Here is a 25,990-nt window from a genome sequence, read left to right as displayed (position 1 = left end):
GACGCTGGATGTCTATGCTCATCATGAGCGGCTAGACGTTGCTGCATCATGACTAGCAAGTGTGCCCGCACGATCAGATATGTACTATATAGCCGCAGCCCCGCTCTAACGGTCGAGATCCAAGAAATATCATTAAAGGACCCAGGGCTGTCTGATCCTATTTCCAGGCAAGTACTGGTGTATAAATATATAGGAGTACATTGAATTAAAAAAAATAAAAATAAATTTAAAATCCTCCCATGGGATTAAAAAAATAAAATAAAAAATTATGTTTAATGGGACCTAAATAAACTTTATTAGATAGAAATCCCAAAACACACAAAAATATACACACATTTGGTATCGACAGGACCGTGACAAAATGCACAACAAATTTATAGCTTAGTTTATGATGATCTGTGTGTTGTAAAAAAATAAATAAATGACAACTGCAGCAGAACTGTGTTTTTTGGCAATATAAAATTATAGACTAAATGATAATGTAAATGTGCCACAAAAATGGCACCTACGTAAAGTACAACTTTGTCCCACAAAAAATAAAGCCTCATACAGCTACGTCAAATACAAAATGGAAAAAAAATCATTGCTCTACCCCAATTATTTTGGCCACGCTCACAATATATTGAAGAGGTTGTCTGCTTTGGACAATCCCTTGCTATGTAACCTATGTATTTTAAGCTAGTACGGGATGGTCCCTCTGCTAGGACCTTCTTGTATAGGCTAAAATGGAAGGGGTACGACTGGGCTTGAGATCTGTACCCCGTAATGCTTTCTTTTTCCTAAAGAAACACGTATTTAAATTGTGGTCCCCCTATAACCTCCGCTGTTCCCTGTGGCAGTACCCCTTATCCCTGGGAAATCTGGTGTTTGTTCAAAGTAGAAACCCCTTCACGACATTTGCCGTATGGATACGTCATGGAAAGCTAGTGCTTCCCGCGTTTTGCCGTATCCATATGACAAATGCATGGCTGAGTCGATGCCATCATCGCCGGATGTCAGCGGTGTATTACAGCTGACATTCGTCTGTAATGACGGGGACCGAAATTAGCTTCCCATCATTAACCCAAAAAGTGACTCCATTTAGGAAACTGAATACCTTGAGGGGTGTCGTTTCCAAATTGTGGTCACTTCTGGGCGGTTTCCACTGTTTTGGTCCCACAGGGACCTTAGCGCTCAGAAACCAATCCAGCAAAATCTGCACTCCAAAATCCAAATGCCGCACCTTTCCTTCTGAGCCCTGCCGTGTGCCCAAACAGCAGTTTATGACCACATATGGGGTATTGCCGTACTCGGGAGAAATTGCTTTGCAAATGTTGTGGTTCTTTTCTTCCATTATTTGTTGAGAAAATGAAAAATTTTGAGCTAAAGCTTTGTCTTATTGAAGAAAAGGGATTGTTTTTATTTTCACTGCACAATTATACAAAACATGTGGGGTCAAAATGTTCACTATACCCCTAGATTAATTCCTCAAGGGGTGCAGTTTCCTAAATGGAGTAAATTTTTGGGCGTTTTCATTGTTTTGTCCCCTCAGGGGCTTTGCAAATGTGACATTGCTTCCGCAAACCTTTCCTGCTAAATGTGTTTTCCAAAAGCCAAATGGCTCTCTTTCCCTGCCGTGTGTCCAAACAGCTGTTTATGACCACATGTGGGGTATTGTTTTACTCTGGAGAAATTGCCTTACAAATTTTGCGGTGCTTTTTCTTTTTTAGTCCTTGTGGAAATTAGAAAAAATTAGCTAAACCTACATTTTCTTTGAAAAAAATGTAGATTTTAATTTTTCACGGCCTACTTCCAATAATTTCTGCAATAAACCTGTGGGGTAAAAAAATGCTCACTATACCCCTAGATAATTTCCTTGAGGTGTGTAGTTTCCCAAATAGGGTCACTTTTGGGCGATTTCCACTGTTTTGGCACCGCAAGAGCCCTTCAAACCTGACATGGTTCCGAAAATATGTTCTAATAAAAAGAAGGCCCTAAAATCCTCTAGGTGCTCCTTTGCTTGTGAGGCCTGTGCTTCAGTACATTACCACACTAGGGCCACATGTGGGATATTTCCTAAATCTGCAGAACTTGGGCAATAAATATTGAGTTGCATTTCGCCAGCAAAACTTTCTGTTAAATAAAAAAATTGATTAAAAATGAATTTCTGCAAAAAAAAAATTTAATTTGTAAATTTCACCTCTACTTTGCTTTAATTCCTGTGAAATGTCTAAAGGGTTATGAAACTTTCTAAATGCGGTCTTGAATACTTTGAGGGGTGAAGTTTTTAAAATGGGGTGATTTATTTGGGGTTTCTAATGTAAGACCCTCAAAGCCACTTCACAACTGAACTGGCCCCTGTAAAAATAGCCTTTTGACATTTTCTGGAAAATGCTAGAAATTGCTGCTAAAGTTCTAAGCCTTGTAACGTCCCGAGGCTCTGTCAGGAAGGTCAAAAGTGGCCAAAGAGGGAAGGGTTTAAAATCCTTATTCTTCAAATGATGCTGCATTTGTAGGATTAATTATACAGTATAATATACAATAATTATGATCTACAAGTTGCAGTTTAGTTTTTATTTTAACCCCTTCAGGACATTTGACGTATCCATACGTCCTAGCCGGGTTGGGGAAGTATGGAACGGGCTCACGGAGTGAACCCGTTCTATATGATGTGGGTGTTGGCTGTATGTTACAGACGTCACTTCACAGTAACGAGCGGAATCGTTTAACTCGTTATATGCCGCGGTCAACAGCATTTAAATCGTTAGAAGGGAGGGGCGAACCCCTCTAGCAGCTCATCGCGTCCCACCACAATGCAATCGCGGGGTGGCTATGGATGCCTGGGGCCTAATGAAGGCCCCCAGGTCCACCATCTTTGTTCTCCTACTAAGCTCTGGCTTAACCCATTAGTGACCGGCCCATCGTGTTTCTACGTCGGTCACTAACGGGCCTTATTCCGATGCCATAGACTTTTTACGTCGCGGCATCGGAATAAGTTTACAGAGCAGGGAGCTGTCAAATTTCCCTGCTCTCAGCTGCTAGAGGCAGCTGAGGGCTGGGGGCGTCCCTGCTCTGCCGGGTGAGATCGATAGAAGTATCGATCTCACCCGTTTAACCCCTCAGATGCGATGCGCAATAGCGAGCACCGCATCTGAGTGGTTTTGGAGAGAGGGACGGAGCTCCCTCTTTCCCCCACCGACACCCGGCGATACGATCGCCGAGTGTCTGTGTCTCCAATGGCAGCCAGGGGTCTAATAAAGGCCCCCAGGTTTGCCTGGAGTGAATGCCTGCTAGATCATGCCGCAGGCATGACCTAGCAGATGCCTGTCCGTGTTAAACGGACAGGCAGTAATACACTGCAATACAAAAGTATTGCAGTGTATTATAAATGCGATTGCAGAATCGCATATTATAGTCCCCTAATGGGACTAGTAAAAAAGTGAAAAAAAAGTTTAATAAAGTTAATTTAAAAAAAAAATTGAAAAAAAATGAAAAACCCAGCTTTTCACCTCACAAAATGCTTTACTATTAAAAAAACAAAATAAAGTTAAAAAGTTACACATATTTGGTATCGCCGCGTCCGTAACGACCTCGACTATAAATCTATTACATTATTTAACCCGCACGGTGAACGCCGTAAAAAATGTAATAAAAAACTATGGAAAAATTGCTGTTTTCTGTGAATACTGACTTTAAAAAAATGTGGTAAAAAGTAATCAAAAAGTCGCATCTACTCCAAAATGGTACCAATAAAAACTACAAGTCTTCCCGCAAAAAAAAAACCCTCATACAACCGCATCGGCGAAAAAATAAAAACTTTACGGCTCTTCAAATATGGAGACACAAAAACAAATAATTTTGAAAAAAAGCGTTTTCAGGGCAGATTCAGACGAACTTTGCGTTTTTGCGCGCGCAAAAAAACGCGGCGTTTTGCGCGCGCAAAAACCACTTGACAGCTGCGTATGTCATCCATGTATGATGCGCGGCTGCGTGATTTTCGCGCAGCCGCCATCATAGAGATGAGGCTAGTCGACGCCCGTCACTGTCCAAGGTGCTGAAAGAGCTAACTGATCGGCAGTAACTCTTTCAGCACCCTCGACAGTGAATGCCGAACACAATATCGAGAAACCTGTTAAAAAAAAAAAGGTTCGTACTTACCGAGAACTTCCCTCCCGGCCGTTGCCTTGGTGACGCGTCCTTGGTGACGCGCCTCTCTTGACATCGGGCCCCACCTCCCTGGATGATGCGGCAGTCCATGTGACCGCTGCAGCCTGTGCTTGGCCTGTGATTGGCTGCAGCTGTCACTTGGACTGAATTGTCATCCCGGGAGGTCAGACTGGAGGAAGAAGCCGGGAGTTATCGGTAAGTCAGAACTTCGTTTTTTTTTTTTACAGGTTCATGTATATTGGGATCGGAAGTCACTGTCCATGGTGCTGAAACAGTTAAACTCTTTCAGCACCCTGGACAGTGACTATCTCCTGACGTCGCGTACCGGAAATTTTTTTGCCGGGTTCGGCCAAAACTAGTTCGGCCGAACCCGGTGAAGTTCGGTTCGGTTGTCCGGGTTCGCTCATCTCAAAGACACTCCGTTTGGATGTTTGGAAACAGAAAAGCACGTGGTGCTTTTCTGTTTACATTCATCCTTTTGACAGCTGGTGCGCTGTTTCAGTCGGTTCGCACGGAAGTGCTTCCGTGCGACCTGCGTGGTTTTCACGCACCCATTGACTTCAATGGGTGCGTGATGCGCGAAATACGCGGAGATATTGAGCATGTCGCGCTTTTTGCGCAGCTGACAAACGCTGCGCAAAAAGCACGGACTGTCTGTACTGCCCCATAGACTTGTATTGGTCTGTGCGTGGCGCGTGAAAATCACGCGGCCCGCACGGACCCAATACACGCTCGTGTGAATCCCCCCTTACTGTGTAAAAGTAGTAAAACATACAAAAACTATACAAATTTGGTATCGTTGCAATCGTAACAACCCGCTGAATAAAGTTATTGTGTTATTTATATCACACGGTAAACGGCGTAGATTTAAGACGCGAAAGAGTGACGAAATTTCAGGTTTTTTTCTATTTCCCCCCAAATAAAAGTTAATAAAAGTTAATCAATAAATATTATGTCCCCCAAAATGGTGCTATTGAAAAGTACAACTTGTCCCGCAAAAAACAAGACCTTATACAGCTATGTCGACGCAAAAATAAAAACGTTATAGCTCTTGGAATGCGACGATGGAAAAACTTAAAAAATGGCCTTGTCATTAAGGTCCAAAATAGGCTGGTCATTAAGGGGTTAATAGAAGCCTGTCAGAAAGACTATATACTGCAATGCATTGGTATTTCATTATATTGTGCAAGTGATCGCTGTTTGAAGTCCCCTTGGGGGACTAATAAAAATTTGTAAGAAAGTTGTTTTCTTATGTAAAGAAAAAATGTAAATTAAATGTTAAAAAAAAAAAACTTTTCTGATTTCCCCCCCTAGAGCATAGTAAAAATAAATAAATAAACATAATTGGTATCGCCGCATCAATAAAAGTCTGAACTATTATAATATATCGTTATTTAACTCAGCCGGTGAACGCCGTAAAAAAAATAAATTTGTAAACGCCAGAATCGCTATTTGTTGGTCATCACATCTCCCATATAAAATGGAATAAAAAGTGATCAAAAAGTCGCTTGAACCCCAAAATGGTGTAATTAAAAACTACAGCTTATCCCGCAAAAAAATAAGCCCTCATACCACTTAATCAATGGAAAAATAAAAAACTGATGGCTCTCAGAATTTGGCGACACAAATAGTTTTTACTTGTAAAAGTAGTAAAATATAGAAAAATAAGATATATATTTAGGTATCACCGTAATCGTAATGACCCGCAGAATAAAGTTAACAAGTTGTTTTAATTGCACAGTGAATTCCACAAAAATGCAGCGCAAAAAACAATGGAGGAATTGCAGTTTTTTTTTCATTTTCTACCCCACAAATCATTTTTTTTTCCCGCTTCCTAGTACATTATATGGCATAATAGTTGGTGCTACGAAAAACTAAAACTCGTATCGCAAAAATCAAGCCCTCATAGGACTATATCGACGGAAAAATTAAAAAAGTTATGGTTTTTGGAAGGTGGGGAGGAAAAAACTAAAATTCTGAATGTTGGTTATGACGGGAAGGGGTTAATGTTTTGTTTACCAGTTCGTATTTAGCATAGTACACAGGAATGTCAACTTCACTAGCTTTGATCGGAGTTAGAAAGTTTTCAATATGTATTTAAGTATTTTGCGTTGTTTCTTACAGAGTTTGATGAATATCTGCAATTAGGTTGTAATAAGAAGTTTAATAGACATTAAAAAGTTGGTAATTCATTAAAATGGATATGAAGGAAAGTCGTGGTAATTGGGCATGGAAGAATAATCTGTCTTTGCCTTGTAAGGAAGAAAGTCCCAGCAATTTTATTAGCAGCATCTTTATTTCATTAGCATAATTGAAGCCATGATGTGAAGAGGAGACAGTTATTTCCTGTGGCTGTGGAAAAGGGAGTTTTCACAGTTGCATTAAGTTGTTATAAATGCAAATGGTTATGGCATCATTTACTGAATAAGATGTGTTTCCAGCTTGATGCTACTTGTTCCGATGTATAGCACAGACATTATAAAACATATAAACCCAACTTTTAAACAAATTCTTTCTAATGGTGGGTATTTATTCCCATTACTTTCTGCCTTGTCCCTTTTAGTTTATGTACTGTAACAAATAACACTAGTCTCTTAAAGTCTTGTCTATCTACCAGGTTAAGCAAATCTAATACTTCTATTCATATTTGTTTTATGCCGAGGCTAATGTATATATGTGATATTGTACAGTCCTGGTCAAAAATTTTGATACTGACACAAATTTTGGTTTTCAAAGTTTGCTGCTTCAGTTTTTATAGTGGCAATTTACATTAAAGAGGCTCTGTCACCAGATTTTGCAACCCCTATCTGCTATTGCAGCAGATAGACGCTGCAATGTAGATTACAGTAACGTTTTTATTTTTAAAAAACTAGCATTTTTGGCCAAGTTATGACCATTTTTGTATTTATGCAAATGAGGCTTGCAAAAGTCCAACTGGGCGTGTATTATGTGCGTACATCGGGGCGTGTTTACTTCTTTTACTAGCTGGGCGTTCTGATGAGAAGTATCATCCACTTCTCTTCACAACGCCCAGCTTCTGGCAGTGCACAGACACAGCGTGTTCTCGAGAGATCACGCTGTGACGTCACTCACTTCCTGCCCCAGGTCCTGCATCGTGTCAGACGAGCGAGGACACATCGGCACCACAGGCTACAGTTGATTCTGCAGCAGCATCGGCGTTTGCAGGTAAGTCGATGTAGCTACTTACCTGCAAACGCTGATGCTGCTGCAGAATCAACTGTAGCCTCTGGTGCCGATGTGGCCAACACGATGCAGGACCTGGGGCAGGAAGTGAGTGACGTCATAGCGTGATCTCTCGAACACGCTGTGTTTCTGCACTGCCAGAAGCTGGGCGTTGTGAAGAGAAGTGGATGATACTTCTCGTCAGAACGCCCAGCTAGTAAAAGAAGTAAACACGCCCAGATGAAACACACATAATACACGCCCAGTTGGACTTTTGCAAGCCTCATTTGCATAAATACAAAAATGGTCATAACTTGGCCAAAAATGCTCGTTTTTAAAAATAAAAACGTTACTGTAATCTACATTGCAGCGCCTATCTGCTGCAATAGCAGATAGGGGTTGCAAAATCTGGTGACAGAGCCTCTTTAACTCTAGATTGTCATGAAGAGTGATCAGATGAATTGCAATTAATTGCAGTGTCTTTTTTTGCCTTTGCCATTAAAATGAGCTTAATCACAAAAAATTATTTCCACTGCATTTCAACCCTGCCACAAAATTACCTGCTAACATAATTTGTGATCGTCTCGTTAGCTCATGAGAAAATGTTAACAAGGACAATGCAGCTGTTATCACTCTGTCATGCTGATTGAATTATAAGAGCAGACTGGTTGCTTTAAAAGGAGAGTGGTGCTTGAAATCATTGTCTTCTTCTGTTAACCATGGTTACCTCCAAGGAAACATGTGCAGTCATCATTGCTTTGCATCAAAAGGGCTTTAGAGGCAAAGACATTGCTGCTTGTAAGATTGCCCCAATTAAATCATTTATCGGATCATCGAGAACTTCAAGGATAGAGGTTCAATTGCTGTGAAGAAGGCTTCAGGGCGCCCAAAGTCCAGCAAGTGCTAGGACCGTCTCCCAAAGAGGATTCCGCTACGGATCGGTTAAACCCTAGTGCAGTACTTGCAAACGAATGGCAGCAGGCAGGTATCCGTGCATTTGCACTCCATGTGGGGCATAGGCTTTTGTAGACTGACCTGGTGTCAATAATGGCAGCAAAGAAACCACTTCTCTCTCAAAAAAAAACAACATCAAGAACAGACTGACATTCTGCAGGTAGTACAGGGATTCTCACAATGATCCAGGAGCAATTTATTGATGAACAATGCTTTTTCCAGCACGATGGTGGTTCGGTGAACAAAACAATGAATTTTTGGGTCCATGGCCAGGAAACTCCCCAGATCTCAATCCTATTGAGAACCTGTGGTCAGTCCTCAAAAAGCGGATGGACAAACAAAAATACAAATTGTGATAAACTTCATGCACTAATTAGGCGAGAATGGGTTGCGGTCATTCAGGATTTGGTCAAGAAGTTGCCCAGCATGCCAGGGCAAATTGGAGAATTCTTTAAAAAGAAGGGTCAACACTGTAAATATTGAGTCTTTGCATAAACTTGATGTATTTGTCAAAAGTTTAAAAACTTTTGAAATGCTTATAATTGTTGTTCTGTTTACCAAAGAAACATCTGACTAAAAGATCTAAAAACACTGAAGCAGCAAACTTTGTGAAAACCCAAATTTGCGTCAGTCTCAAAACTTTTGGCCAGGACTGTACTATATCGGGTGTATTTCTTGTGAACAGATCCAGGGAGTTTTATCTGCCTTCTTTTCTAATTTGCTATCATTTTTGCTCTGAATTTGTGGCCAGGTTTCCCCAAAGTCCAGGGCGGGACCACACCAATCTTCACCAAAAAAAACTTGTTTGGTACAAAAATTAACGGCCATGAGCCGTTTCAGAGCTCCACTTATGGGCAGCATGTTATAGGGATTAGTTGCCTGTGCTATTAGCCTAAATGGCTAAATTAGCCTTTTGGCTAATATCACTTTCAATTCAGCGGACACATTGGTTCACTTCGCCTCTCTCACCAGTGACTGATGGCTACCGTGTATCTGCTTTTGTACATGGTAGCCCTCAGTTACTATTGATGAGGTGGGAAGGGTACTTCCCTCCATGAATACAGTAGGCTCATAACTATGAGTACACTGTATTATTTGTTAGGTGCAATTGGTCGAATGGCAAAAATGTTTTTGTGCCTTTTGGGAAAATATTACAGTGGACCTGTCCCCATAATATGCTGCTCTTAAAGTAGATCTGTCACCATGCTATGCTGCCCTCTTAACCCCTTAGTGACCAACAATACGCCTTTTCACGTTCGTCACTAATGGGCCTTAGGCTAGGCTGACGCCTTTTCACGTGAGCCTAGTCTAAGTCCTGCACGGGACTCCCGTGCAGGCTAGAGCCGGTGCTCTGCTGTCTGATGACAGCTGGGCTCCTGCTCCAACACCCGCGATCGAAGTTTACTTCGATCGCGGCCGTTTAACCCGTTAAATGCCGCCGTCAATAGCGACCGCTGCATTTAACTTGTTTACAGAGGGAGTGAGCTCCCTCTGTCACCCATCGGCGGCCCGCAAATGCAATCGCGGGTCTCCGATGGGTTGTCATGGCAGCCGGGGGCTTGATAAAAGCCCCCAGGTCTGCCCTGGACATATGCCTGTTAGGACGTGCCAGAGGCACGTCCTAATAGATTGCCTGTCAGATTTACACGGACAGGCAATAATGCTCTGGTATACAAAGTATACCAAAGCATTATAGCAGCGATCTGAAGATCGCACAGTAAAGTCCCCTAGTGGGACTAATGAAATAAATAATAAATGTGAAATAAAGATTATTAATAAAAATTACAGTAAAAAAATAAATCTATTTTTTTCCATAAAACGTGGTTTTATTTAGTAAAAGTGTAAAAAATAAATTAAAGTACACATATATGGTATCGCCGCGACCGTAATGACTCCATTAATAAAGTTAATATGTAATTTAAACCGCAAGGTGAACACCGTAAAAAAAAAAATCGCAAAAAACAATGGCGAAATTGCAATTTTTTTCCATTGCCGCCTAAAAAAGTCATAATAAAAATGAATCAATAAGTCCCATGCGCCCCAAAACAGTACCAATCAAAACTACGTCTCGTCCCGCCGAAAACGAGCCCAAAAACTCACTACATTGATGGAAATAAGTTACGGCACTTGGAAAGCAACGATGCAAAAACAAATAATTTTAGTTCAAAAGTGTTTTTATTGTGCAAAAGTCGTAAAACATAAAAAAAAACTCTACATATGTGGTATCGCCGTAATCGTACCGACCCATAGAATAAAGGTAACATGTTATTTACGCCGCACAGTGAAGGGCGTCAATTTAAAAACGCATAGAACAATGGTGGAATTTCTGTTTTTTTTTTTTATAATCCCCCCCAAAAAAGTTAATAAAAGTTAATAAAAAAATTATATGTACCCTAAAATGGTGCTATGATAAAGTACAACGAATCCCGCAAAAAACAAGTCCTCATACACCTATGTAGACGAAAAAATAAAAAAGTTATAGCTCTTTGAATGCGACTATAGAAAAACGAATAAAATAGCTTGGTCATTAGGGCCTAAAATGGGCTGGTAACTAAGGGGTTAAGCTGATTTGACATGGCCATAATACAGCCACCAAATATTTGTTGTAAATAAAAGGATTGGATCTTTTGATTGATTTAGGAAGGTATTTCCTACAAAATTCTATGTATTCTACGTATGTCTCTTACTCCATGTATCTCCAGATCTGTCTAATCAGCTTGCTGTCAGTGAATGACTGACAGATCTAATACATTGCACTACATATGTAGTGCAATGTATTAGAAAAAATATATGATATTTGGACCTTCAAGTCCCCCAGTGGCACTGACAAAAAAGTGAAAACAAAAGTTGTAAAAAATATAATAAAAGTTTCAAGTCATAAAATAAAACACAATTGCCCTTTTTCGCTTATGAAGTCCTTTATAATTGACAAAAATAAATAAACCGTACATATTTGACGATCGTAATGCCCTAAACTATAAAAATATTATGTTATTTATTCCACACGGTGAATGGCATAAAAAAAAATACCGTAAAAAACATTGTCAGAATTTCTGTTTTTTGGTTACTTTGCCCTGTAAAAGTGATCAAAAATTCGCATGTATCCAAAAATGGTACCTATAAAAACGATAGCTCGTCTCGCAAAAAACAAGCCCTCATACAACTCCGTCGACGAAAAAATTTAAGTTATGGTTCTCACAACGTTGCGACAGAAAAAATACATTATTTTTACAAAGGTAATTTTATTGTGCAAAAAGTTGTAAAACATAAAAAAGTACTATAAATTAGGTATCGCCGGAATCGTACTGGCCCGCAGAGAAAAGTTAACATGTAATTTATAATGCATGGTGAACGCTGTACAGTGAAGGAAATAAGTATTTGATCCCTTGCTGATTTTGTAAGTTTGCCCACTGTCAAAGACATGAACAGTCTAGAATTTTTAGGCTAGGTTAATTTTACAAGTGAGAGATAGATTATATAAAAAAAAAACAATCACATTGTCAAAATTATATATATTTATTTGCATCGTGCACAGAGAAATAAGTATTTGATCCCTTTGGCAAACAAGACTTAATACTTGGTGGCAAAACCCTTGTTGGCAAACACAGCAGTCAGACGTTTTTTGTAGTTGATGATGAGGTTTGCACACATGTTAGATGGAATTTTGGCCCACTCCTCTTTGCAGATCATCTGTAAATCATTACGATTTCGAGGCTGTTGCTTGACAACTCGGATCTTCAGCTCCCTCCATAAGTTTTTAATGGGATTAAGGTCTGGAGACTGGCTAGGCCACTCCATGACCTTAATGTGCTTCTTTTTGAGCCACTCCTTTGTTGCCTTGGCTGTATGTTTCGGGTCATTGTCTTGCTGGAAGACCCAGCCACGAGCCATTTTTAATGTCCTGGTGGAGGGAAGGAGGTTGTCACTCAGGATTTGACGGTACATGGCTCCATCCATTCTCCCATTGATGCGGTGAAGTAGTCCTGTGCCCTTAGCAGAGAAACACCCCCAAAACATAATGTTTCCACATCCATGCTTGACAGTGGGGACAGTGTTCTTTGGGTCATAGACAGCATTTCTCTTCCTCCAAAAACGGCGAGTTGAGTTAATGCCAAAGAGCTCAATTTTAGACTCATCTGACCACAGCACCTTCTCCCAATCACTCTCAGAATCATCCAGATGTTCATTTGCAAACTTCAGACGGGCCTGTACATATGCCTTCTTGAGCAGGGGGACCTTGCGGGCACTGCAGGATTTTAATCCATTACGGCGTAATGTGTTACCAATGGTTTTCTTGGTGTCTGTGGTCCCAGCTGCCTTGAGATCATTAACAAGTTCCCCCCGTGTAGTTTTTGGCTGAGCTCTCACCTTCCTCAGGATCAAGGATACCCCACGAGTTGAGATTTTGCATGGAGCCCCAGATCGATGTCGATTGACAGTCATTTTGTATGTCTTCCATTTTCTTACTATTGCACCAACAGTTGTCTCCTCCTCACCCAGCGTCTTACTTATGGTTTTGTAGCCCATTCCAGCAGGTCTATGATCTTGTCCCTGACATCCTTAGAAAGCTCTTTGGTCTTGCCCATGTTGTAGAGGTTAGAGTCAGACTGATTAATTGAGTCTGTGGACAGGAGTCTTTTATACAGGTGACCATTTAGGACAGCTGTCTTTAATGCAGGCACCAAGTTAATTTGGAGCGTGTAACTGGTCTGTAGGAGGCTGAACTCTTAATGGTTGGTAGGGGATTAAATACTTATTTCTCTGTGCACAATGCAAATAAATATATATAATTTTGACAATGTGATTTTCTGTTTTTTTTTTTAATATAATCTATCTCTCACTGGTAAAATTAACCTAGCCTAAAAATTCTAGACTGTTCATGTCTTTGACAGTGGGCAAACTTACAAAATCAGCAAGGGATCAAATACTTATTTCCTTCACTGTATAAAAAAAATTATGCCAGAATTGCTGTTTTTTGGTCACCTTGCTTCCCAAAAATATGATAAAAAGTGATCACAAAGTCGCATGTACCCCAAAATGGAACCAATAATAACTACGGTTCGTCCCGCAAAAACACTGCCTTCATGCCATGACGTCTGTGTAAAAATAAAATTAGTTAAGGCTCCAATAAGTCAGGAACAAAAATATGCAGTTGTGCAGGCCCTCCTATTTCAAGAGGCACTTTATCGAGGCCCTAAATTTTGAGAACCAGGAAGGGGGGGCTCAAACATATGTGCTTGAAGCGAGGGTGCCCGTATCATACCCAGACAATGCTTTCCCAGCAAAATTACCCAAACTGCAAAGGCGCAGAGCGTGTACCAGAAGGGTGATCAGAAAGAACATCATTTATCAGTGCAACACTGGCCTGTGCATGAAGTATTGCTTCACAGCGTAACAAACATCTATGGATTATTATTTTTTTTACCCCATTCTTATACAACCTGAGTATGCCCCTGAGTGTGCCCATGATGTGCTCTCCCCAGCTTACATGTGCCCTCACATTATAAACTGAAATACCAGTAAAACTCCAAACAAAACTACTACCAAGCAAAATCTACGCTTCAAAAGCCAAATGGTACTCCCTCCCTTCTGAGCCCTACAGCGTGCCCAAACAACAGTTTACTTCCACATATATGGCATCACCATACCCGGGAGAACCCTTTTACCAATTTTTGGGGTGTGTGTCTCCAGTGGTACCATCTGGGCACAACATATTTGCCACTGTAATGGCATATCTGGGAAAAACTTGAAATTTTTACTTTGCACCATCCGCAGCACAATCCTTTATGAAAAAGACCTGTGGGGTGAAAATGCGCACTACACCCCTTAATAAATGCCTTGAGGGGTGTAGTTTCTAAAATGGGGTCGCTTCTCAGGGATTTCTTTTATTATTTCACATCATAGACCTGCAATTGTGAACCAATACTTTTTAAATCGCCAGATTAGGCATCAATTTCGCATGGTGCTTTTTCAATCCTGAGCCCTGTCGAATGTCCAGGCAAAAGATTAGTGCCCCATGTAGGGTGATTCTAATACAGGGAACCACAGCATTAGAGAGCTGTCTTGTTATGGTGGCACAAGCTGGGCACCACATATTGGCATATCTATGGAAGAAATCCCATTTTCACTCTGCAACATTGAGGGCACACTAATTTATGCAAAACACCTGCGGGGTTAAAATGCTCACTACACCCCTAGGTGAATACCTTGACAGGTGTAGTTTCAGAAATGGTGTCACTTCTAGGGGGTTTCCACTGTTTTGGTCCCACAGGGGCTTTGCAAATGCGTCACAGCGCCCAGAAACCAATTCAGCAAAATCTGCACTCCAAAAGAGAAATGGCGCTCCTTTCATTCTGAGCCCTGCCGTGTGCCCAAACAGCAGTTTATAACAACTGGATGCCAACCGGCAAAAAAACCCCTCTTTCTTTCCCAACTACCATAAACCGTTAAGTTGTTAAACTTTGTTAGGCTATATAAGCAAATAGACGCAGTGGCGGGTTATCATTAGGGCGGTTCGGGCGGCCGCCCGGGGCCCGAGGCTCCCAGGGGGCCCATAGCCACCCGAACCCCCTCATGCCCAGTGGCGTCGCTAGCACCGGAGGGAGCCCCGGTGCCAGGACCGCACCTGTCATGAGACGAAGGGAGCTTCGATCCTACTTCGCAGCCGTGGTCTCTGCTGCTTTAGAAGCTCCCTCTCCAGCCCCCCTTCCCTGCTCTAAACATCTCTCCTCCTGCTGCTAGCTGTCGGGACATGGGGTAGGGGAGACGGTCGGCTGGCTCTGTGTCGGGCTGTGAGCAGGAGAAGAGCTGCAGTGAAGACTCACAAATATCCTACATAAAAGGTAAGTGCATGTGTGTTTACAATGTGTACTTTATATGTGTATAATGTGCATACTCGTGTGTGTCTGTGATGTGCATACTAGTGTGTGTACTTTATGTGTGTATATAGTGCATACTCGTGTGTGTACTTTATATGTGTATATAGTGCATACTCGTGTGTGTACTTTATATGTGTATATAGTGCATACTCGTGTGTGTACTTTATATGTGTATAATGTGCATACTCGTGTGTGTGTACTTTATATGTGTATAATGTGCATACACGTGTGTGTGTACACTTTATATGTGTATAATGTGCATACTCGTGTGTGTACTTTATGTGTGTATATAGTGCATACTCGTGTGTGTACTTTATGTGTGTATATAGTGCATACTCGTGTGTGTACTTTATATGTGTGTATATAGTGCATACTCGTGTGTGTACTTTATGTGTGTATATAGTGCATACTCGTGTGTGTATATAGTGCATACTCGTGTGTGTACTTTATATGTGTGTATATAGTGCATACTCGTGTGTGTGTACTTTATATGTGTGTATATAGTGAATACTCGTGTGTGTGTGTACTTTATGTGTGTATATAGTGCATACTCGTGTGTGTGTACTTTATGTGTGTATAATGTGCATACTCATGTTTGCGTATGTATATATAGATTTCTGCATTAATTTTGCAGAAACTAGCAGAAATCATGCTGCAGAAAATGGTGCGTATTTTGCTGCGTTTTTCTCAATGTTGGGGAGGTAAACAAATACAGATGTTATGTAAAAACGCAATTTAGAAAAAATAAAAACCTTATACTTGCCCAGATTTCTGTTTCTTCGTCCGGGCTGGCCTCCTGGGATGACGTTTCACCCCATGTGACCGCTGCCGCCAAACACAGGCCAATCACAGGCTGCAGCAGTCATATGGGATAAAATGTCATCCCAGGGCTGCAGTGTAGCGACGCTGTGTAGCACTATATACAAGGGGGGGGCGCTGTGTGGCACTATATATAAGGGGGAGTGCTGTGTGATGCTATCTCTAGGGGGCTGTGTGACGCTCTCTACAGGGGGTTGTGTGTGTGTGTGTGTGTGTGTGTGTGTGTGTGGCTCTATCTACAGGGGGGTGTGTGTGTGGCTCTATCTACAGGGGGGTCTGCACGAATGTGCAGAGGTAAGTATGTGGCAGCGTCTAAGTATTGCAATGTCAGAATACTTAGAGGCTCTGTCACCACATTATAAGTGCCCTATTTACGTGAGATGTCAGTCTGGACACCACCAGCAGGATCCAGGGAAATCTTGAGGTCCAAAAAGTGATTTCTTTGTGATGTATTTCATAAGTAAATTTCATACCAATATGATTGAGTATAGCCATGAAATCGGTAAATAAAGTGAAGTCTCCATCCCATAAAATAAGAACATCATCAATATATCTCCCCCCCCCCCAAAAAAAAGAATGTGGCAAGTGAAAAAGAGTAAATCCTCAGTGAAAACAAGTGTCTTCCCACCACCCTAAAAATAAATTGGCATAAGTAGGTGCACAAACCGTGCCCATAGCAGTGCCTTTTAATTGGTGATAGAACTTCTGATCAAAAATGAAATAATTGTGTGGTACCAAAAATCGAAGTGATAACACAAATTTGTTATGTGCATGAAATTGAGTGCCTTTTGTGCTCAGAAAATGTGCAACAGCAGTAAGGCCAAATTCGTGCTGAATGTTAGTGTACAAAGACTCAACATCAATTCTGGCAATCGGGGTAGTGGGAGTAACGTAGATCTCCTGGATCCTGGTGATGGTGTCCTTCGTGTCTTTCAAAAAAGATGGTAGAGATGTAACAAAGGACGAGCGCAACTCATTGACATATAGACTGATTCTCTGTTAGGCTATAATTTCCAGACACAATGGGCCTACCAGGAACAGGGCGAGAGGCCTTATGAATTTTTGAAAAGTCTTAAAACGTGGCAAGTGTAGGACTTGGATTATACATACGGTTAAATTCTTCTTGTGTAATAATGTTTTGTGTTTTGGCCTCTGTGAGAAGAAGGCGTAACTCTGACAGAAAAGACTCAGTAGGATTTTTTCCAAAGATGACATGTGGTAGTGTCATCTAATAATCTATGAACCATGCGGACATAGTCCCCTCGGTCCATCACCACAACGTTACCCACCTTGTCAGAAGGTTTCAAAATTATTTGTTCATTTTGGCATAATTCGTCTAACGCTAATCTTTCTGTTTCGCTAAGATTTCCCAAGGCTCTGATTTTGTCTGATTTCAGTTTTTTCAAATCTGCACGGACCATCTTGACAAAAATGTCAATATGGGCATATTGTGAGAATGGTGGAGTGATTTTTGAATTGAGTCGTAATGAAGAGAAAGGGCCTGTGGCACTAACCGCTCCAACTTCATTTTCATAGAGTAGATCTTCAAGATCTCTGAGGGTACTGGTTTCTACTCTATTGATGTCCTTCATACCATATGTATTACTTTTGAAGTATTTATGTAAGGCCAGTTTTCTGACAAATAAGTTGACATCCTTCGTCCAAGTAAACTCATCAAACAGAGGAGTTGGGGTAAAGGATAAACCTCTACGTAGCAATGTTTCAGCAGTTTATGACCACATATGGGGCATTGCTGTACTCGGGAGAAATTGATTTACAAATGTTGGGGTGCTTTTTCTCCTTTAGTCCTTGTGAAAATGAGAAAAAATTAGCTAAACCTACATTTTATTTGAAATAATGTAGATTTTCATTTTCACGGCAACTTCCAATAATTTCTGCAATACACCTGTAGAATGCTCACTATACCCTTAGATAGTTTCCTTGAGGGGTCACTTTTGTGGGATTTTGTCTGTTTTGGCCCCCCAAGAGCCCTTCAAACCTGACATAGTGCCTAAAATATATTCTAATAAAAAGGAGGCCCAAAATCCTCTAGGTGCTCCTTTGCTTCTATGGCCTGTGCTTCATTCAATAAGCACACTATGACCACATGTGGGATATTTCGAAAAACTGCAGAATCTGGGCAATAAAATATTGAGTTGCATTTCTCTGGTAAAACTTTGTGTTACAGAAAAAATTGATTAAAAATGAATTTCTGCAATAAAAAAAATGAAATTTGTAAATTTCACCTCTAGATTGCTTTAATTCCTGTGAAACGTCTAAAGGATTAAGAAACTTTCTACTTTGAGGGGTGAAGTCTTTTTTTAAAATGGGGTGACTTATTGGGGGTTTCTAATATATATAAAAATTAAGCTCTGTCAGGAAGGTCAAAACTGGCCGCAGCAGGGAGGGGTTGAAGGTAAACATTATTATTACATAAACAAACTATTTTCATACCTGTTTAGAATCGTTCCAGGGGCGTAACTGTAGTAGTGCAGAAGTTGCGGTCGCACCCAAGCACTAAAACCTCAGGGTGCCCAAAAGGTCCGTCAGCCCCACATAATACCAGTACGATTAATGACATTTGATAGTTGGAGGGAATAGTTACAGATTTTGCATTGGGGACCAGAAGCTCAAAGTTACACCTTTTGAATCCTTGCTTCAATTTTTGTGAGTCTCAAGAATTTGTGGAGCCTTTGTTTTAACTAGGTATTACCATCTTATAAAGTGATAGCATATTGCTAGCATTCAATTAAATGTGGCCAGCTTCAGTTCCCTGCACGTCCGGGTAACCCATATACAGCTGTGCAGGAAAAATTTGAAGCGGATGTAGCTCTAAATCGGCGTATGTTCTTAAGACTGTGATCACCCCTGTAAATGGCATCTATTAACAGTAAATGACAAATTGTAATAGAATAAGTGGCGGTATTTTTGCAAGGGTAAGGTGTTGAATTTTTCAGTTTTGTTTTTTTTTGTTATCTGCTACTGTCTTTACATTCAGGTTCATGGTTTGTGGTTTTATCCCTGCAGTGGAGGAGCAGATAACAGTGTGGCAGCCTGTTTTCAAGGCACTCTGCACGAAGATAATCTGTTTTGGTAACCGTTATCATACCTTACCTGATGTAAAGGCTAGAAAATATGTTCTCTAAACAATGCTTCATGCAGTAATAATGTTATCAGTAAAAAAAATATTTCACATACATTGTGTCCTTATTGACCTGTATGCCTATTGTATGTCCTTCTCCTTTGGAAATCTTTTTAATTGACTTTTTTTTGCTTTTTCTGGCAGTCCTCTCTAATGCAACAGTTTTTATATCAGACGACTTGAACTTTAGTTAATAAATAGAAAATTATTTGTAACTATAGCAAATCTATTCTTCTTTGGGTTTTTTCAAATTTCTATTTGTCTAAAAGTTACATTTTCTTTACAATATAAGTAATGCGTGGACAAATTGGATTATTCTGAAGAGTGAAAAAAAGTCACTACTTTAAAATAAAAAATAAAAAAAATACCATACATAAAAAGAACAAAACGTTTCTGTCAAACTGATTGGAAAATATATACAATTTAAGTTAGCATGTCGTTGTGTGCTGTATAGGTATTGAATTGTGAAGTATTAATAATTGAAAACAACTAATCACACAAATAGGAAAAGCATCAAATAACTTGAAATTATTGCAAAGTCATTACAGTGAATAATTAGCAAATATTTAAGAAAATTATGTAAAAAGGGGGAAATTCCCTTTAAGTACAGGATTCAAGATCTCATTAATAATGTTTTTTTCTTGTTGGATAACAAAGTATGCAGAATTCCTTATTTTGCTATAAATGTTCAGGATAACATGTATGCCTGTCTTAGCTACTTACATTTGTAAATATAATATTTCCATACATATAACATATGCCTCCGCATATTTCTTCTAGAGGCAAGCAAGCTGGTTATGTCTTATGTAGCAGCCGTATGTGGTAAAGGAGCTGAAGTTAATCAAGTAAAGGAACAACTCTTACAGTCAAATCCAGTTTTGGAAGGTAAGAACAGGACTTCAGTTTGGTTTATTTTGATTATTATTCTATAAATCTTTAGTCCTGATCATATATGCATATGTGAAGCTTGGATACATTGAGTCTTGTATGATGACCGTACCGCAAAACGTAAGGTGCAGTTAAAAGCCAGTATAGATAACAATTGCTCTTTGTAGATTAATGTTTGCAGACTATACACATATGTTTACTTGGAAAAACGCCACGTTTCACACTTACTTTTAATTTATTTTCCAATGACAGCATTTGGAAATGCAAAAACTGTGAGGAATGACAACTCTTCCAGATTTGTAAGTATCTGCTACTTGCACATGCTTCGTTATAATAAGTATTTTTCCCATTCCAAATGTCCCCTTTTATTTTATGTTTGACACAATGAGTGTAATATCATACAAAGTAACCCAGTGCAACAGTGTTTAATTTTCTTATTAACACATTTATTTAAGGAGCAAAGTTATCCAACACTGTGTTACTGTGAAAAATAGTAAATGCCTCCCTAAATTTTTGCATTCACTTCAGTCCTCAGCAATATTTGCAATTAGAGGTTTTACCAAAATGAAAAAATTTCAATTATACGCATAGTATAGGTAGGGATGGGTGATTTTGCTAAAAAATTAATCTTTTTTTAGCTTTACGGAAAGATTTTTGATTATAATCTCTTTTTTTTTTTTTCTTCTTGTTTAACCCCTTCAGGACCATGCTCATTTAGGCTTTCAGGACGAGCCCCATTTTTTCAAATCTGACATGTGTTGCTTTATGTAGTAATAACTCTGGAATGCTTTTACCTATCCAAGCAATTCTGAGATTGTTTTCTTGTGACATATTGTATTTTATGTCAAGGGTAAAATTCGGTTGATAAATGTATTGCTTAATTGTGAAAAAAACCAAAATGTTATAAAAAATTTGCTTAATTTTGCATTCTTCTAAATTTAAATGTGTTTGCTTGTAAGACAGATAGTAATACCACAAAAAATACTAATTAACATTTCCCATGTGTCCACTTTATGTTGGCATCATTTTTTGAACGTGAGTTTAATTTTCTAGGACGTTACAAAGCTTATAAGATTAGCAGCATTTTTTCACATTTTCAGGAAAATATTAAAAGGCTATTTTTATAAGGTTCAGTTCTGAAGTGGCATTGAGGAGCCTATATTTTGGGGTACCCCCGTAAATCACCCCATTTTAAAAACTGCACCCCTCAAAGTATTCAAAACAGCATTTAGAAAGTTTTTTTTAACCCTTCAGAAATTGAAGCAAAGTGAAGGTGAAATTTCATTATTTATTTTTTTTGCAGAAATTCAATTCTAATAATTTTTTTTCTGTAACACAGCAAGTGTTAACAGAAAAACACAGCTCAACATTTATTGCCCAGATTCTGCAGTTTTTAGAAATATCCAACATATGGCCCTAGTGTGGTAATGGATTGAAACCTAAGCCTCCGTAGTGAAGGAACACCTAGTAGATTTTGGTGCCTTCTTTTTATTAGAACATATTTTAGGCACTTTGTCAGGTTAGAAGAGGTCTTGTGGTACCAAAACAAAGGAAACACCCCAAAAGTGACCCCCTTTTGGAGGCTATACCCCGCAAGGAATTCTTCTAGGGGTGTAGTGTGCATTTTGACCCTACAGGTGTTCCATAGATTTTATTAGAATTGGGCAGTGAAAATTAAAAATTTAATTTTTTTGCAATAAATATGTATATATAGCTATAACATTTTAATTGTCTTAACATATAGAGGAGAAAAAGCACCCCAACATTTGTAAAGCAACTTCTTCAGAGTAGGGAAATACCCGATATGTGCTCATAAACTGCTGTTTGGACACACGGCAGGGCTCAAAAGTAAGGAGTACCATTTGACTTTTGTAGAGCAGATTGTGCTGGATTGGTTTCTGGGCACCATGTTGCTTTTTCAAAGTCCCTAAGGTACCAGTACAGTAGCGACTCCCTCAAAAGTTACTCCATATGTCAAACTACACTCCTTGAGCAATTGATCTGGGGGTGTAGTGAGTATTTTGACCCCACAGGTGTTTCATATATTTTATTAGAATTGGGCAGTGAAAATTAAAAATAAAAAATTTTTTCCCAATAAAACGTAGCTAGCTGAAAATTTTTCATTCTCAACATATAAAAGAGAAAAAGCCCCCCAACGTTTGTAAAGCAACTTCTTCAGAGTTGGGATATACCCCATATGTGGTCATAAGCTGCTGTCAGGGCTCAGAAGGGAAAAGAGCACCATTTGGCTTTTGGAGCGCAGATTTTGCTAGATTGTTTCCTAGGCGCCATATTGCTTTTGCAGAGCTTCTGATGTTGGTAAACAACGCCACTTGAGGAATTATTCTAGGGGTATAGTGAGCATTTGAACCCACAGGTTTTTGCTGAATTTATTAGAATTGGGTCATGAAATAAAAAATACAAAAATTTTTTTTTCCAATAAGATGTAGTTCTAGTTCATAATTTTTTATTTTCACAAGGACTCTATAAAAAAAGCACCTCAATATGTTCCCCCGAGTACAGGAATACCCCATATTTGATCGCAAACTTCAGTTTGGACACACAGCAGGACTCAGAAGGGAAGGAGCCCCATTTGGCTTTTTGAGCACATATTTTGTTGAATTTGTTTCTGGGCGCCATGTCGCATTTGCAGAACTTCTTGAGGTACCAGTACAGTAGAAATTCCCCAGATGTGTCCCCAATTGAGACTTTACCCCTCAAGGAATAAAATTAGGGGTGTAGTGAGCATTTTGTCCCCACATGTGTTCTATAGATTTTATTAGAATTGGGCTGTGAAATATTTTCCAATAAGACGTTTTAGCTCAAAATTGTAATTTTTTTATAGGAAAAGGCACCCCAAAAATAGTTACGCAATTTCTCACGAGTAAGACAATATCCCATATATGGTCAAACTGCTATTTGGACACACCGCAGAGCTCTAAAGGGAAGGAGCACAATTTGGTTTTTGGAGTGGAGATTTTACAAGATTAATTTTCGGGCACCATGTTGCATTGTGCTAAGATACCAGTACAGTGGAAACCCCGAAAAATTACCCCATTTTGGAAACTACATCCCTCAAGGAATTTATCTAGAGGTATTGTGAGCATTTTGACCCTGCAAGTGTTTTGCAGAAATGAGTGCACAATAGATGTTGCAGATTGAAAATTTCCATTTTTCCGCAGATATGCCATTTCGGTGCCCAATATGTTGTGCCCAGCTGGTGCCACTAGAGAGACACACCCCATAAATTGTTACGCGGGTTCTCCAGAATACAGTAATAACCCATATGTGGTCATAAACTGCTGTTTTGGCACACTACCAGGCTCTGAGTACTTTTGGAGCGCAGATAGTTTTGTTTGGGGTTTTACTGGTATTTCAGCTTATAATGTGGGGCCATGTGTAAACTAGGTGAAGTGCTTCAGGGCATAATAGGATGATGTAATAATGGGGGTGAAATAATAATACAGTTAATAATCCATGAATTGGTGTGGTACGCTTGGAAGCAATCCTTTATGCACATGACAGCTTTTTTGGGCCAGGTGTCGCACTGATGAATGGTGACCTTTCTTATACCCTTTTTGGAACACACACTGCACTTTTTTTTGGTTCCTTCCCTTTTTTGCAATTTAGGGAACTTCGCTGAGAAAGTATTGCCCTGCTATAATAAGGAAGAGGAGAGGATGGCGTTTTGGGGCAGACGTGCTTGGGCCCTCCCCTGTTGCAAAATATTAGGGCCTAATTACTTCTTAAAACTGAAAGAATGTTCCCAACTAACCTGCACATCGGGATAGCAAGTCAGCATTATACAATGCCATCTGTACGATGAGCACGGCCAACTTTATGTACCATGGGACACGGCTATGTGATAAATCCGGGGTATTGTACAAAAGATCCGCGCTCCAGTATTGCCTAATCTTTGACTTCTTCACTAGCCCTATAAGCAGCACAAAACACTGAAGTGTCCTCATCTGCGCTGCACCTACGAGGTCCATCTGTGGGGTCCAGCAAATGATGATGTTGTGGACCTAACAAATTTGCATCATTGCGTTCTGCCAGTCATAACGTTTTAATTTTTCCGTTGACGGAGCTGTGTGAGGGCTTGTTTTTTGTGGAGCGAGCTGTAGTTTTTATTGGTTCCATTTTGGGATACATGCGATTTTTCTTTTTTTATTACTATTTATTCTATTTTTTGGGAGACGAGAAAACAAAAAAACAACAATTCTAGCACTGTTTGTTTTTTACAGTGCAGTATAAACGACATGTTAACTTTATTCTGTGGGTCGATACGATTACAGCGATACCAAATATATATCGTTCTTTTTATGTTTTTCTACCCTCCCACAGTAAAAATACTCTACTCTTTTCTAAAAAAAATAAATGTTTTAATGTCACCATTTTCTGAGAGCCATAACTTTTTTATTTTTCAGTTGATATCGCTGTGGGAGGGCTTGATTGTTGCGTGATGAACTTTAGTTTTTATTGGTACCATTTAAGGGTACTTGTGACTTTTTGATCATTTTTTATTCAATTTATTTTAGAAAATGTGACCAAAAAAGAAAATTCTGTCATTGTTTCTTATTAAATTTTTTTTTACAGTGTTCACAGTGCGGTAAAAATAACATATGTTTTTTGCTCAGGCCGTTCTGAATGCGGCAATTCCTATTTTATATATCGTTTTTTTCATTTGTAATTTTTTTTTCCCAATTTATAACGGACTTGATCTGGGAAACAGGGCGATTTATTGTTTTTATTACGTAAAACTAGTATTTATTCTTGTAAAACATTTTTTTTACTGTTTTGTTTTTTTTTTTGTTTTTTTTTTCTACACAGGTGCATTGAGGCCCCATTCTGACGTTCCGTCTCAGCTTTCCGTCAGAACGGGACCCTGAACAGGCACAAATGGAAACCAGAGGTTTCCATTTCCATCACCATTGATTTCAATGGTGACGTATCCGGTGCCCTTGGTTTCCGTCTGTCTCTGTTGTGCACCGGACCCGTAGTTTTGCCGGAAAACAATAGTGTAGTCGACTACGCTAGAGCTTCTGGCAAAACGATGTTTCAGTTTGTGTCTGTTCAGGGTCCCGTTCTGACAGAAAGCTCCAACGGAATGTCAGAACGGGACCCCAACGCAGATGTGAACGAAGCCTTACTTGGGGACTTAAAGATCTGATCTTCGGATTCACTGTATAATATACTGCACTACTTATGGAGTACAGTGTATTGTAACTGCCATTCTTGAACTGACAGCTGATTAGGTCCTGGTTTGGGCAGTACCTAATAGGCTTCCGTACATGGCTGACCAGGAAGTTGTGTCTAGGCTTCCTAGTTGCTATAGCAATCATTGGCAACCCGCGATAGATTCCGGGGGGGGGGGGGGGGGGGGCGATGGGGTACAGAAGTATCCCCATCCCTCTGTCAACCACTTAAATGCGGCGGTCGCTATTGACCGCCGGATTTAAGGGGTTAAAAGGTGGCGGCGGTAACTGTGATCGCCTCCGTTGCAGCGGGATGTCAGCTGTGTATTACAGCTGACACCCGCTAAAGATGAAGCGAGCACAGCTCCGGTGCCCACTCCATCTACAGGACGTTACTGTAAGCCCATTTGTGGGAACGCACCGCTAAAAAGGATGTACAGTAACACCCATTTGCGTGAAGGGGTTAATTAGCTACAAAACATACCAAGACAATAGGGCTGGATATGGACTAAAAATAAAAAATCTCACCAGAATCGCCTCACATTGCTTACATATGACAGGAAATAGAGCCGTATTTAGGATGCAGTCACATGCTGAAAATTTTGTTGCATTCATATTAATGTGGTAGTTTCTGCATCAGGTAAATGGATTTCTGTGAGTTCCATTCAGATGAATACAACTGATTTTCAGTTGCAGACATTTTTGCAACATAATCTGACGGGTGTGACTGCACCCTAAAGGGGGATTTACACTGGGCAATTATCGGGCCAACGATCGTTCATAGA

At 39.9% G+C, this 25,990-nt stretch overlaps 1 protein-coding gene across 2 annotated transcripts in view; it reads left to right on the top strand.

The window, feature by feature from the left end:
• Positions 1-25,990, top strand: part of MYO1B (myosin IB) — a 376,700-nt gene that overhangs the window by 76,128 nt on the left and 274,582 nt on the right. For both annotated transcript variants that reach the window (XM_075829974.1, XM_075829973.1), the window contains exons 5-6: positions 19,903-20,007; positions 20,263-20,309. In XM_075829974.1, the coding sequence (XP_075686089.1) occupies positions 19,903-20,007; positions 20,263-20,309 (152 nt within the window). The remainder of the gene's footprint in view (positions 1-19,902; positions 20,008-20,262; positions 20,310-25,990) is intronic.

The sequence above is a fragment of the Rhinoderma darwinii genome, chromosome 6 (genome assembly GCF_050947455.1).
Source record: "Rhinoderma darwinii isolate aRhiDar2 chromosome 6, aRhiDar2.hap1, whole genome shotgun sequence".
Classification (NCBI taxonomy): Eukaryota; Metazoa; Chordata; class Amphibia; order Anura; family Rhinodermatidae; genus Rhinoderma; species Rhinoderma darwinii.
The sequence above is the reverse complement of the archived record's forward strand: the minus strand, read 5'-3'. Positions and strand labels throughout refer to the sequence as shown.